This window comes from Notothenia rossii (genome assembly GCF_949606895.1).
Source record: "Notothenia rossii genome assembly, chromosome: 3".
Taxonomy (NCBI): Eukaryota; Metazoa; Chordata; class Actinopteri; order Perciformes; family Nototheniidae; genus Notothenia; species Notothenia rossii.
Window position 1 is genome coordinate 9,177,267 of NC_136901.1, and position 14,187 is coordinate 9,191,453.

The window sequence follows — 14,187 nt, forward strand, 5'->3', positions numbered from 1 at the left end:
TGGTAGGAATACACTTTGTGTCACATGAATACACATGATATACTCCAAGAAGCACAAGGATGAGCAGAGAAATGGAAAGGAGGCGAGGAGACACAAAGACAAGCATGGTGGAGATAATATCATGTGTAGTGAAGGAATCAGAGAGGATCACTTGCGAGCCTCCTTCAAATCTAGATGGATTTTAAATAATTGTTCTAAATCAGTAGGATCTGTAGGAGGCAGCACATGAATCTACTGCCCCACAGACCTGCAAAACGTAGCTTATAGGCTAGTGGTCAATACTCAAATGGATTTGAACTCAGCCTACATTCAGTATGATGTTCAATGATCTATGCGTTTCCAGGCAACACGTGCAGCTCGGGCCGGCATGCAGAGCTCTGGCAGACTCTGATTAGAGACACATTCATTCAAAAATGAATACAGTGTTCTTGGAATCATTGGAAACGGTAGGGTCTCAACTTCCAACCAAAGAAGTAACATTTTTTTTATTTTCATCCGCAACCAAAAGAAGATGGATGACACATTGTCAGGGGTGTGTGGTGTGTGTGTGTGTGTGTGTGTGTGTGTGTGTGTGTGTGTGTGTGTGTGTGTGTGTGTGTGTGTGTGTGTGTGTGTGTGTGTGTGTGTGTGTGTGTGTGTGTGTGTGTGTGTGTGTGTGTGTGTGTGTGTGTGTGTGATTCATGGTATGCGATGAGAACAGACGAAGCTATGACGGTAATAACCAGTTCTTTTTTTGGGTTGGGTTTTGATGACAAGGAACCAATGGATAAAATTACCTTGGAGTCCACCTCACCCAATCCATTTCTGCCTGAGTTCCTTTTCCCCGTATCCACGGTAACCTAATTAGATTCGTACAAACGAGAGGAGTGGGATTGTTGAGGAAGAATTTGTCTGAATGACTCAGATTGCAAGATGTCCCCGCGCCAACCAATCAGCTTCGACCTTTTGAGGCACGACAAAACTCTGTGAATTAACTAAGTGACCTGAATTTGCAGGTAACACACACACACACACACACACACACACACACACACACACACACACACACACACACACACACACACACACACACACACACACACACACACACACACACACACACACACACACACACACACACACACACACACACACACACACACACACACACACACACACACACACACACACACACACACACACACACACACACACACACACACACACACACACACACACACACACCATAATTCCCGGGCACACTTCCCGCTCACCACCTGCAATGGAAACTGAGTCTTCACACACTGGCTGTCAAATCCTTTTTTCTGGCCAAATGAGATACTTGATTCTCTTTTTACAATTTTGTACCAGCTGCTGCACATCAGTGTAAACAGAGAGAGCAATCTATTGATCAAGGTTTCAAAATTTAAATATAGACAAGTACAAATCTTTCACGATTATTCCTACTTTTAAAAAAACTTGAGCCTTACTACATTGATTTGACTTTAACATGCTTTTAAATGTGAATGCTCATGACGGCTTTAAATGCAGAAACTGAGCCTGTCTTAAATATTTATTATATATATATATATATAGAGTGACAGACCGGCTGGTCCCGTCACCATGGTGTCACCGTGGTGCCCGTCTCTGCCCAGGAATCTGCATCAGCTTGTCTCCCTGGCAGCAGATTGGCTCTGTGTGTCACCGCTGGTAACAATCACTGTCTGACATCCAGCATGGCTGCCCCTGGGTTTATATTGAGACTGATGGAGGCACACCCTGCACTGCCTTTGATCAGCAACACATGCAGTGTGTGTGTATTCCTGTCAAGCATTGGATTTTGTCGCATGTTAAAGTGTTGTGCATGTTTGTGGTAGAAGAGATATATAAGTATATACTCAGTATTTGCCATAGCGAGAAACACAAACGCAATATTTGCAATTCATCACGGCAGGGGGTTTCCTTTTAGGCTCAGACCTGGCAAGGCCGCAGCAGGAGGGGGGGGGTGGGGTGGCTTTGTCTTTTACCTGGAGCAGCTTCCAGCGCGTGTTCAGATCTTTGATGCGTTCCAGGTTGCTAGGCGACAGCTGGATGTCGTGTGGACCGAAAGTGGACGCCAACTGGTTCATGTGTACGACGTCGTCCTTGATGGGAGCGATCTCTTCCTGGAACTCCTGCAAAACAAACTCACACGATGGTGAGAGGACAGTTGGGACACAGACAGGTTGTTAGAAGACACCGGTTCAGTCTCACCTCAACAGCTCTAACAGTGAGAAACAGATGCCTCCATTGTAAACTCAACTCTGCTGCTTGTTTAATGCTTCTGATGTGTGTTACACTGACAGGTCGAAGTACGATGCATGCAACATCACTACCAGTGTAACATTAAAGCAGACATATCATTAGAAAACTTGTTCAGTGCTTATGCATGTGTTGATAACTTCCTTTTCTATTTTTTCTCACTAGCCAATCAGATCAGACTTTTCCACAGGCTCTTAAACGAATTTCAGGCAAAGGGATAAAATTGGCATATTAAGATGATCAGTAGGAAAAAAGATTAAACATTAAAGCAAGCAAACATACTCTGGCAGAAATCCAACAACCAAATATTAACAGGAAAATGATCAAAATGTGTTTAATTCCTTTAATGGTTGATTCTGAAAAGGTTGTCTACATGTTCCTAAATGTTTTATTTAAAGGCACCCCATCTGACCTTGACTCTCTCGATGTGCTCCGGCAGGGAGTCGATCAGCAGGTCGCCCACAGGTTCCCACGCCTCCCTCACCATCTCGGCCTGCCTCAGCTGTCCGTCCAGCAGGTCCTCGGCCTCCTGGAGGTCCATCAGCCGCTCCAGGGCCAGCTCCAGCCTCCTCTGCCAGTCGGCCCAGTCGATGTTCAGCCGGTCCCACTTGGTCACCACGTCGTCTGCCTCTTTGCGGAGGATTCGCCCCACGTTCTGAGCACGCTCCTCCGGGCTGATGTCTGAGGGAAAGAACATTTCTTACATCATATGCGCAGATTAGTATGTGATTAATGTCCACTTAACTTTTACCAACAACTGTGGGGAAAGGCATGTCCCAAAGAGGAGAAAATGATCATCATTCCATATCAGAAAAAAGCACCTGCAGTTTGCATTTGATGTCTTTACTTATTCACACTTTTAACTCAGTTGGAGATGTCGCTTTGTGTTTAAAAGCCTCTCTTACAGCATAAACATTAACTGTGACAATAAAGGCAAGCTCCTGAGAGAGCGCCTCATTCATATGTCAAAGCACTCAGTCTTTTTTTGGAGACACTGGTTATCTTTAAGGAAATTAAACCAAGCAAAATGTCATATACTCTAAAGCGCTGTGTCAATGCAGCTTTTTCAGATGTCCCCAAACGCTGCCGATGTGAAGGTCAGATCGCAGAGTCTGGAATACTTTCTAAAAAGGGAGTAAGTGCTTGTTTCCATTCAGTGATTAGCAGCTGGAGTTCATTCTTTCTGTCTGTGTACTCTGAGTGTTTTTGAGTTGCTGGTTGAATGGTTTTAATGGCCCACAGTTAAAGTTCAGCTGTTTTCGGCAAGCCTGGTAACCGGGCTGCTGCCATGGTGTAGAGGGTGCTGCGGGAAAGTGTGTGTGTGTGTGTGTGTGTGTGTGTGTGTGTGTGTGTGTGTGTGTGTGTGTGTGTGTGTGTGTGTGTGTGTGTGTGTGTGTGTGTGTGTGTGTGTGTGTGTGTGTGTGTGTGTGTGTGTGTGTGTGTGTGTGTGTGTGTGTGTGTGTGTGTGTGTGTGTGTGTGTGTGTGTGTGTGTGTGTGTGTTGCTAGGGTCCAAAGTTCACTATGTGAGTCAGAGATGAAAAGAAAAGGAGCTTTATGTCTTGAGAAGAGACAGATCTGTTAAATTCACTTCATGTTTGCCTTTCATATGGTGGCCCTGAAGGTCACATTTGTATGTGTTGTTCCAAATGTTTGTGTTTGTGAGGTGTTTTTTTGTGTGTTTTCTGACATTTTGTTGTGTTTTCTAAAATGTAATTCAGTTTTCTGAAACGTGATGTGTTTTCTGAAATGTTTTAGGGTTTTTTTAGATGTTTTTTTGTGTTCTCTAATTTCCAAAATTTCCCCCGAGATGAATTATTTCATATTCTGATTAAGAGGTTTGTGTTTTCTGAATAAATGTTCTTGAGTTTTGACCTTCAAGGCCACCATACTTTAATGTAGGACTTGAAGTGTTGCAGTCCATCAAGGCGTTGCCCTGGTAATAAATTAGCAATTTCCTGTGTTTTCTAAATGAAATGGGAATACGTTAGTTATAATAGCCTAACCTGGAAAGAGCTTGTCCTGCTTACAATGCTTACATTCTTAATCCGTACATCCAACTTAAAAAAATCAAACATCGAAACAAGTCTGAAGGACTGAAATAGGACAATGTAACCACTGTTAGAAAAATGGAAGGAAAGCTTCTATGCAGACTTGTCCGGATTGAATCCTTTTTAGAATGTGTGTGTTACCTCTCTGCTCAGGTGAGGGCGTTTCTCGGGGTAGCTCAGACAGGAAGACCCCGACGTCGTCAAGAGCTTTGGTCACAACTGGCTCTTTGGCTCTCAGTTCCCTCCTTAAACCCTGAGAACACACGCCGCATGTACACACAACTTATTATCCACGTCAATAACAGGTTATAAAGAAAGGTTGGGAGTGATATACTGAAGTAGTTGTGTTTCTGCCTGGTCGTTTAGGCATTCAGGAGCTTGGGTCCCTGGGACATTTACATTTTTAGATCCCAAGATAAAATAGCTTTAGAACACCTGCTGCAGAAATGCAAAAGTGAACAGCTTTGGGAGTCAACACATCACAGCAAGATGTAGCGAGTGCTTTACATAATTATGATAAAAGACACGTTTAAAAGGTTGTTAGAAATGTTGCATGTACGCCATGTGTGGTTAGATTAACGCACAAACATCACTAATGCTAGATTTAAATGTCTTTGTGCCCGAATAGCCCCTCAAGCTAAAACATTTCTCCATTTATTATGAAATACTTTGACTAAAAGCCTTTTCCTAATGCTTATATGCATGCACTCACCATTTGGCAGACTCATTGTAGTTTTATACATGAAATGACCAAATCAGCAAAGTCAATCATCTCGCTTTTTGCATAAAACGCTGCACAAAATGGGTTTTTCATTTGACTATGCTTCCCATTTATTCTGACAATTAGATTTGCATAATGGTGGTCAGAGAGACAGGAAGTCTACCTCATATGTAAATGTCTGCTTTTTGCAATGAGACCACTAAACTTTCAGGAGAATAAAAGCCAAAAATGTCCTGTATGTAAGTCCCCCAGTTTGATCTACCCTGCATGATTCAAAGTAAAAAGAATAACTACAAATTATGTCATTTTCTGTTAATCCTACGGTGGCCAAAAACGACATCTATGTTGTTTTGTACACATTGTTAGTAAAAAAAACTTCATGAACATTCAACAACCTCCAGAATCAGCAGAATGTTAGCTTTTCAACAAAAAGCTGCAGAGACAAGCAGCGTGTCTGTTTGTGTCCCACGTAGAGTGTGTGTCCTCCTACCCGGTTAGTGTCCAGCTGTGTCTGCACGGTGGGCACGTCGCCCCCTACAGGCGGCTCCTTCTCCAGCTGTTGACTTTTCAGCCTCAGCCAGTTCAGCAGCTCCTGGAGCGACATGTGGAGCCTCTTCCACGGGGCCATCTCTGAGTCCAGATGGGCCCTTGAAACACACACAGGCTTTTTTCTGTTTCTCGTACTTCATAGGAACTCCATGATTTTGCAGTAAAGGCTGATCCCCTCCTCACCTCATGCTGAGGGTCTTGTTGCGCAGGTCGTTCCAGCGCTGCGTCATGTTGTCCAGGCGTCTCTGGAGCAGGGCCCCGTCCCCAGAGTCCCGCAGCGAGCTCACGATCCTCTGGCCGTTCTCATCCAGGGAGTGGTACATCTCTGTGTGGCCGTCAATCTCTGCCTCCAGCTCCTGGCCACACATAGCATGAGTCAGGGGGGGAAAGATAGTAGTGTAGTAGTAAATACTTCCCTGGTAATAGCAGCAACCTTTCTTGAATTAGAGATGAGTAATGGCTTCAGAAAGAGTGATTTAAAGCCATCAGCAGGATTGCGACGTAATAAAGGGCTTAATGTATTAGAAATGGAACGTTTTGTAGCACGTAAATGTCAAAATGCGTTAATCAGTGAGCGGTGGTCTAACCTGTGTGTACATCTTTCAGAGAAACGATGCATTAAGGAAACTTTTGATGCATCTTAAAAAGACTCCTGAAAGGGAAAAGGTACTTTAAACCAATCTTAGCAGAGTGGAAAGGGAATAAAGCTGAACTTCTGTGAACACTTCCTGCTTGGTTTGTGCAATTTCCCTTTAATATGGCTGGCATTTAGCTTTACCATTGAATTACATCATGGTAAGTAAAGTAAAAAGTATTGGAATCAAGTGCCAAGTTTTAAGGAATAGTTTATATATTAGTTTAAATATACACTTGTATTTTAATTTCTAAAACACTAACATTGACAGATCCATTGATCTTCCAGTATTCATTTAACTTTGTGTCGTCAATAAGCATGTAAGTTTCTCTCATTTGATTCAGCATTATAACAGGCCATATGGTCCAACAAGCGGTTAAACCATTGTTTTTGGTTTCGTTGATACAATTGCTCCTGATGCAAAGACATTTTTTTTATCATTGCATAAACTGTAATTTAATAATGATCTTAAAAACAATAAAAACAACCGTTCTTTAGGGGTGGCTTTGGGAAAAATGAGATACTGGAGGGGACTTATACAACTCGAATAAAACAAAAAATGTTTTATTAAGAACATTACTTTTTATTTATTTATTTGTTAGGTTGGTTATAGTGGGAGCCTCAGTGCCATCTCAGAATTCTGACTTTAATCTCTCAAATCTGACTTACATTTTAAAACAAAATTCAGACATCACGTGGCACTTCCTCTCCCGTATGTGTGCTAATGTTGTTATTGAATCTAAACGCCACATCACAAACTCTCAACAATTAGCTTAGCTTAATATACTGATTTCTTTTCGATTGATGACACATTCTTCCATATAAACATTTAGGAATACAAGGCTTATTTGCAAAAGACCAGCGCTTGATTTTCTTTCCCAACCTGAACATTGTAGACCTTCCTGCGCAGCATCCTCAAAACTTTACTCCCAGAACTAGACGTGAAGAACAAGAGGCGTCATCTTCTGCTTCCTAGTCCCTCAAGATTAGCTCCCAATGTGGAAGCATAAGTGTTTAAATGTGCGCGTGTGACAAAGAGATTTGGAGATGAAGAGGAAGGGAGGGAGAGTTAGTTAAGAACAGGGAGACAGATGGAGAGAAGAGGAGGAGAGAACTTGAAAGGAGGCATAAAAGGATGAGTGCGCTCGTTTTCCAATTAAACGTTATCTGCATGCAGCGTTGCAGCCTGAGAGTGTGTGTGCGCTCCCTGGATGCTACTCCGTGTTGCCGTCCGCCATTATAATTGGACACAGAAGACTATCTCAGCTCTGCATACAATGCTGCTGTTGTACTGACAGAGCAGTGTGTGTGTGTGTGTGTGGAAATTAATTTCCAAAATGCTGCTTTCCTTTATAGTAAGTGTGTGTTTCGTGCACACGCCGTTCCACCAGTACGTGGGCGCAGGGTAAGGCCGAGGGTCAAAATTTGTTCTCGTGCAGAACACAGCTTTCCCTTCAACACCCACAATGAAGTAGGGGGATTTTGCATTTGTCTGCAAGGCACTGACTGGCCAATGAGATCTCTCGACGCTGCCGTGTCAGCATTCCTGTCATACCAGCCAGGGCGAGGAAGAGAGCAGAAAACTCGGGTCATAAACTGGAAATGTCTAATCCCATATGACAGGTTGTGCACAACATTAATATTTAATTATCTTTTAGCACTGTTTCTGTGGTGAATTTTAAATCTTGCGGTAACCTCAGTGAAATTATTCATCTTCTGTTCCAAATAACTCTTTATTCCCGCAGCCACTAACAAGTAATGGATGTATTGCTTTGCTCCATTAAGGCGTATGCACTGCCATGAACAGGGTTGAATGGTAAGAGGTATAAAAAAAAGTTGTAAAGCAAATAACAATTCAAAAACCTTGTGCTGCTTCCCACAGTGTGCTCTAGTAATTCCGAATGAGAGATGCCTCACCACTGTGTTACAATGCAGTTGGTTTCAGACAGAGGGGGAAAAGAGGTGCTGCAGTGTGTGAACATGTGACCGTAGGGACTAAATACTGATATGAACCTGAGGGTTTGAAGACTAGGGCCCCTTTAATAAGGTGTTGTCCTGTGTGCACAGTGTAGGAACAGGGGTATCTGACAGTGTTCTACCTTCCACTGAGCCAGCAGGTTGCGGGCTGCGTCCGGCTGCTCCTGCATCCTCTCCTTGTTGGTGGCGTCGATCAGCACGTTGCAGGTGGTCTCCGCCTCCGTCAGCCAGTTGAGGAACTTCTCCAGGTTGAGGTAGAACTGCTGCAGCAGCTTCAGAGCTTCCTCTACAGCCACCTCTCTGTCCGAGACACTGCAGGAACAGGACAGAATGTCACCAAGGTAGACTACGTGCACTAACAGGCACACAGTGGCTCACTCCACATCGATTTTCTTTTTCTTTGACAAGTTGTAGAGAGATGTTTTGTACAGGCAGTGTGTGTCTCGTTACCGCTTGGTGATGTGTGTCCAGGTGGCCATCATGTTGTCGTTGACCTGGGTGACCTTGTGCGTGTCATCGTTGGCGTACAGCGTGAGCAGTTTGTCAGCCAGAGCGTTGGTTTCCTCCACCTGCCCCTGCCACTGCTGCAGCTCCCTCACAAAGGACTGTGAACCATATGAGGGAAGAAGAAAATACAAACTGAAACAATTCTGAAAGGCGATGATTCACCCTCGCCATATAAATGTCTTTTGAGTCATCCCCTGTGTGAGTAGTATCATATTTTTCATCCATCTGTTTATGAATCTCACTTGATTCAAGGTGAAAAACGATGTGTGTGCATCTAGATTATTTTTTGCTTATTTAGAAACACGTTTGAAACCTTCAGTTCAGAGTTTTGTCTCTTCAGCGCCTCCACCGTGTACGTGATCTCCTGCCAGGACTCCAGCCTCTCACTGGCCAGCTTGATGAAATGGTCAGCTTCCTTTTTGGCATCCAGCCAATCGGTGGAGTCCTGCAGCATGTTGTGGAGCTGCTTCGTCCTGTCCGAGAGTTTGGTCTGGGAGTCTTCCCAGTGAGCCTGAAGCCTGTCCACTACGATGACAGAAAGAGAATGGCAAAGTTTGTTTTTATGAAAATGACGATGAGAATGAGTAAGATTGTGCTTTACTTTTTTTTGTCTCATTACTTTGATTTTGAAGAATATATTTTACATGAGACTTACGTGTGTATTCACTGTGTGTGTGTGTGTGTGTGTGTGTGTGTGTGTGTGTGTGTGTGTGTGTGTGTGTGTGTGTGTGTGTGTGTGTGTGTGTATGTATGTGTGTGTGTGTGTGTGTGTGTGTGTGTGTGTGTGTGTGTGTGTGTGTGTGTGTGTGTGTGTGTGTGTGTGTGTGTGTGTGTGTGTGTGTGTGTGTGTGTGTGCATACTGCGTTCAGTGATAGCGTTGCGGGTGTCCTGGTTGCTGGTTTTGTTCTTCAGGTTCTGAGCTGCTGTGACCTGTCTCTCCAGAAGTGGGCGACGCTGGTCCATCTGTTGCAGGGACAACTAAAAAACACATGATCATTATTTGTGATTTATTTGGTTATAGAGTGGTGGAGGTGAAATATTTTTGTAGGCGACAGAGACATTAGCATCGAAAGGGTTCCCTCGACAAAAAGACGACGTATTTTTTCTACCTTGAGGCTGCTGATGTTCTCGTTGATGTCCTCCAGGTCGGCCACCACCACCTGCTTGTTCTGCACCATGTTGTCCAGCATTGTCAGCCAATCGGTGAGCTCGGCCCAGGACTTGTTGAACTGAGCCAAAGCTGCAGACTCAGCCTGGGAACTTCCTGTCAGAGTTTCAGCTGGGACAAACGAAAACACAACAGTTTATCCATCAATGCTCTCTAACACACAAAGGCATAGACCTCAACTGACACAGCAACTGCAGAAAAACACAGGCTCAAAGTCTTACTGGCTTTTTTGGCTATTAGCAGAGCGGCCATCCTCTCCTTATGCTGCCGCACCAGCTCCAGGATCACAGACCAGTCTTCCCTGAGCTTCACATACCTCACCTGTCACAACACAAACCAAAATGAAGAACAACGGGTTGGCGATAATGGACTTTCACAGATAAACATTGAACAGATGCAATCAAAGGCTTTTATTTTGATATGGCAACTTCACACATATATGCCACAAACATGTCCGTCACCTTGTCTTGTTGGTTGGGAGGATTCTCCTTGAACAGTTGATCGGCTCGCTCCAGAACTGCCTCTACCTCTGGCTGCTTCACCTGCACTTCCTCAACGAGCTGGAGAAACAACAGACAGTTAGAATAGAAAGTTTGACTCAAAAGGACTCAAATGTGTTTTTGTGTGTGTGTCCTACCCGGGGCTCATCAGGGCTTTGCTCCAGCTTGGCTCTGGTGATGGAGGCCCAGGCTGACAGGCCGTCCAGCTGACCCTGGAGCTGCTCCAGCTCCCTCAGCAGAGCCTCGATCTCCAGCTGACGCTCTGGCAGAGCCTTAGAAACCTACACAAAGACAGGATGGGTTTTATTCAGGGGTAGCTTTGCCATATGTTTGCCTCTAAATTCTCTTAAATGTTTACCAGCTAGTCTCTAACTGATATGATTCTAGCTTGCTGCTGCTTTGTTCTGATCAGCTACATATGAACAAAACACTGTTGTGCTGTTAGCTGTGGTTTCCCCAGTGACGGCTGCTGACCTGAGCCCAGCGACTGTTGATGACCCTGACGTCTTTCTGTCTGTCAGCAGGAAGTGTTATCTGCCTCTGCTTCATGTTCAGATCCTCCATCAGCGCACTCCTGGCAGGAAGCTCCTCTACGCGTGCCTGACACACACACACAGGGTGAATTCAGTAAGAAACCATTGCAGCCGCTTAAAGTAGGACACAGCTCTTCCAATCTAATTATGTAAACACAAACACACCAACAAATAAGGTTGGATTTCAGAATGAAACATTATAGCATCTAATTTGAAACCATCATACGCTTTGAAATTAAATTAACACACATGTTTTAAAGGCTTGGTGTAGTAATAAAGAGCTGAATCTCATTTACACTATGACGGAAGCTAAATTGAATTACGCTGATCGTCACACCCACACACACAGCTCAGCGGCTCATTATAAATGCTGTGTTGTGTCCTGATGCTACCTGGACTTTCCCCAGAGTGTCTCTGATGTGCTGAGGCTCAGCGGGCTGCAGCGGGATGGCCAGGACCCCCTCCGCTTTATCCAGCCAGCCCAGCATGGAGCCCATGTTCTCCTGCAGCCCCGCCGTCGCCGAGCGGGCCTCTGCAGACCTGCAGGGGGGGGGGGGGGGGAGTGAGACATGTTCTGAAATGCCCACATGGAGCAAAGTGATGGCTATTTTGCATACCAATATACTGCAACAACAGAAATGTAGACATATACAAAACAGCAGGCTTTTCTCTGCTGTGAACTCATACATGACACATTAAAAAGAAAGTGTTCCAAAATCATTTTCTTTGAGGGACATTTGAAAGAGTCACACACACCTCCTCTTGCGCTCGTTGAGCTGCAGGCAGACGTTGGCCCAGCGAGTGTTGACTGATTTGAGCTGCGTCCGGAGCCGAGAGGAATCGTCCGGTGTGCTCAACTGGCTGATGTCTTCTCCCGCAGAGATCACCCTGCCCAGCACCACCTCCTGCAGAGGGATGGCCTCCGTCAGGTCCTACACACACACACACACACACACACACACACACACACACACACACACACACACACACACACACACACACACACACACACACACACACACACACACACACACACACACACACACACACACACACACACACACACACACACACACACACACACACACACACACACACACACACACACACACACACACACACACACACAAGGTTGAGAAGTTGCGTTCAGGGGATATTAAGGGATCAGCTCGCCACAGATCACTTAATTCATTCATCATCCCATAATTTCTTAATCAAATCAAATTGTATCTGCATAGCCAAATATTACTAATTACACATGATCCTTTTTACAATCTGTTATATGTAACCCTCTGTCATTAGATCCTCTCGGGAGGGGGGGGGGGGGGGCAGAGGCATCACAGGGGGGACGCGAGAGACCAGTTGGAAAAATTGTTATTTAAAAAAAAGATTTAAAAAAAAAGATTTAAAAAAAAAAAAATCATATTTTGACAAATTATTGATTCGAAAATAATATGATACAGTACTATTATGTCTGGGTCTCTGTGTTTCATTAAAGCTCGGCTCTGTGTGTGTGTGGAACGAGCCATTTTGTGTGCGTGCGCGAGCGAGAGAGAGAGAGAGCGCACCGGTACCGGAGATCGTTGATGTTAGCTTCTGGTACTAGCGAGCTACGCTAACGGATATAAGGAGTTTTTCCAACAACAAGGTGGAGGAGAGTCCTCTCCTGTCAGACTGAGAGACTCAGTGAACTAAAGGACTCTCAGTGTTATCTCAGTGGGTCTCAAACGTTTTGGTCACCATTAATGTAAACAATTATTTCCAAGGTTTATATGATCATTATAGTTATAAAAAAATAAGAGAATAAATTAAAAACAGGTATGAAATACTATATGACATTAAAAAATGAATAAAGTTTAAAAGGGGAGTGATTTGTAAAATATCCATAAAGAAAAAGTAAATCTGTTTACAGTTCTGTGTTGAGAGATGTATCCATAGATCTCTTCATTTTGCTCTCAAAGTGCACCAGATTGATGCTTTTAACTTCAATATTTAAAAATCTTCCTGGGGGAGCTTGCCCCCGGACCCCCCTATGTGAGGTCCACACACCACCTATAAAAATAGCACTTTAACCCTGCTTGCACCTATATACCGTGAGCTGATTATCGAGCCTTCATTGTAACAGTCGCGGGCACACTGTGTATTTGCGTGGGGATTGTTGCAGTAGAAAGTTCCACTGTAGCGACCGGTACATTAATGGGAAACCCTAAATGTTTGAGCACCCTCTATGAAACGTGAAGCTACCCCACAGCACCCCAAAATAAATCTCTGGCGCCGCCACTGAGCCTGACTATTTGTGTTGGGGGGGGGCCCGACTTTTTTTTTTCTCCAAAGGGGGGGGCCTGACAGAAAAAGTTTGAGAACCACCTATCTGATTCAAGGGGAAGAACTCAAATAATTATATTTCTTAAAACATCAAACTATTCCTGTAAATGCTTCGAGTAATGGGATCTTTTTTCTGCAACCATTCAGGGTTGTAGTTCCTAGATAATGAACCTGAATACATCCCTCTTCACAAGGGTATCAACAGTACTTCATTCAATATATCTGAGTGTGTGTGTAGAGAATCAGGATTGGGTGCGGTTCAGGTGGCAGCTTGCGCGTTGAGGTAGCAGATGGTTCTCTGTCTCTCACACACACACACACACACACACACACACACACACACACACACACACAAACTCACACACACACACATATGTTGGCACTTGAGTGGCACTTGGACGGTGCATCCTCGTCTGTGCAGGTGGACATTGAGAGCTGATCACAGCAGCCTAAAGTGGACTGGGCATGTCTGATGATGCAAACAAACACTTATGCACATACACGTAACCATACTTAATATGCAAGGTGGAATGCATCAGTTTAACCACAGCTACTGAAACTCAGAGACACATCTTTAAAAAAACGTGTGCATTTCCCTCTGTGAAAACCACTCATGGTGATGTTAAACTACTGTTTGTGTCCAATTACTTCTCATAATACTTCAACGAAATGTCAGATCGGAGAAACATAATAGTGTTGCATAAGTCTGAAAAGGAAAATGTTATGTCTTTGTCGAGACTCACTGCACTCTCCTGTGTGTGTGTGTGTGTGTGTGTGTGTGTGTGTGTGTGTGTGTGTGTGTGTGTGTGTGTGTGTGTGTGTGTGTGTGTGTGTGTGTGTGTGTGTGTGTGTGTGTGTGTGTGTATGTGTGTGTGTGTGTGTGTGTGTGTGTTATTCACAAGACAGACATTTTGTTTTATTGTATTATAATCAAACTTAATTAA

At 44.1% G+C, this 14,187-nt stretch overlaps 1 protein-coding gene across 13 annotated transcripts in view; it reads right to left on the bottom strand.

Annotated features, from left to right (window-relative positions):
• The window catches only part of dmd (dystrophin), a 179,903-nt gene that overhangs the window by 26,892 nt on the left and 138,824 nt on the right, over positions 1-14,187 (bottom strand). For 7 of the 13 annotated variants that reach the window (XM_079672703.1, XM_079672700.1, XM_079672693.1 and 4 more), the window contains 17 exons: positions 11,675-11,850; positions 11,311-11,458; positions 10,860-10,985; positions 10,523-10,666; positions 10,347-10,445; positions 10,107-10,206; positions 9,827-9,996; positions 9,578-9,695; positions 9,031-9,242; positions 8,661-8,815; positions 8,333-8,522; positions 5,783-5,955; positions 5,541-5,697; positions 4,471-4,582; positions 2,693-2,979; positions 2,007-2,153; positions 777-839 (listed from right to left, as the gene is read on the bottom strand). In XM_079672703.1, the coding sequence (XP_079528829.1) occupies positions 777-839; positions 2,007-2,153; positions 2,693-2,979; positions 4,471-4,582; positions 5,541-5,697; positions 5,783-5,955; positions 8,333-8,522; positions 8,661-8,815; positions 9,031-9,242; positions 9,578-9,695; positions 9,827-9,996; positions 10,107-10,206; positions 10,347-10,445; positions 10,523-10,666; positions 10,860-10,985; positions 11,311-11,458; positions 11,675-11,850 (2,577 nt within the window). Of the gene's footprint in view, positions 1-776; positions 840-2,006; positions 2,154-2,692; positions 2,980-4,470; positions 4,583-5,540; positions 5,698-5,782; positions 5,956-7,116; positions 7,443-8,332; positions 8,523-8,660; positions 8,816-9,030; positions 9,243-9,577; positions 9,696-9,826; positions 9,997-10,106; positions 10,207-10,346; positions 10,446-10,522; positions 10,667-10,859; positions 10,986-11,310; positions 11,459-11,674; positions 11,851-14,187 lie in introns of those variants that run through there. The other 6 variants (XM_079672701.1, XM_079672699.1, XM_079672706.1 and 3 more) reach the window with 4 other exon arrangements.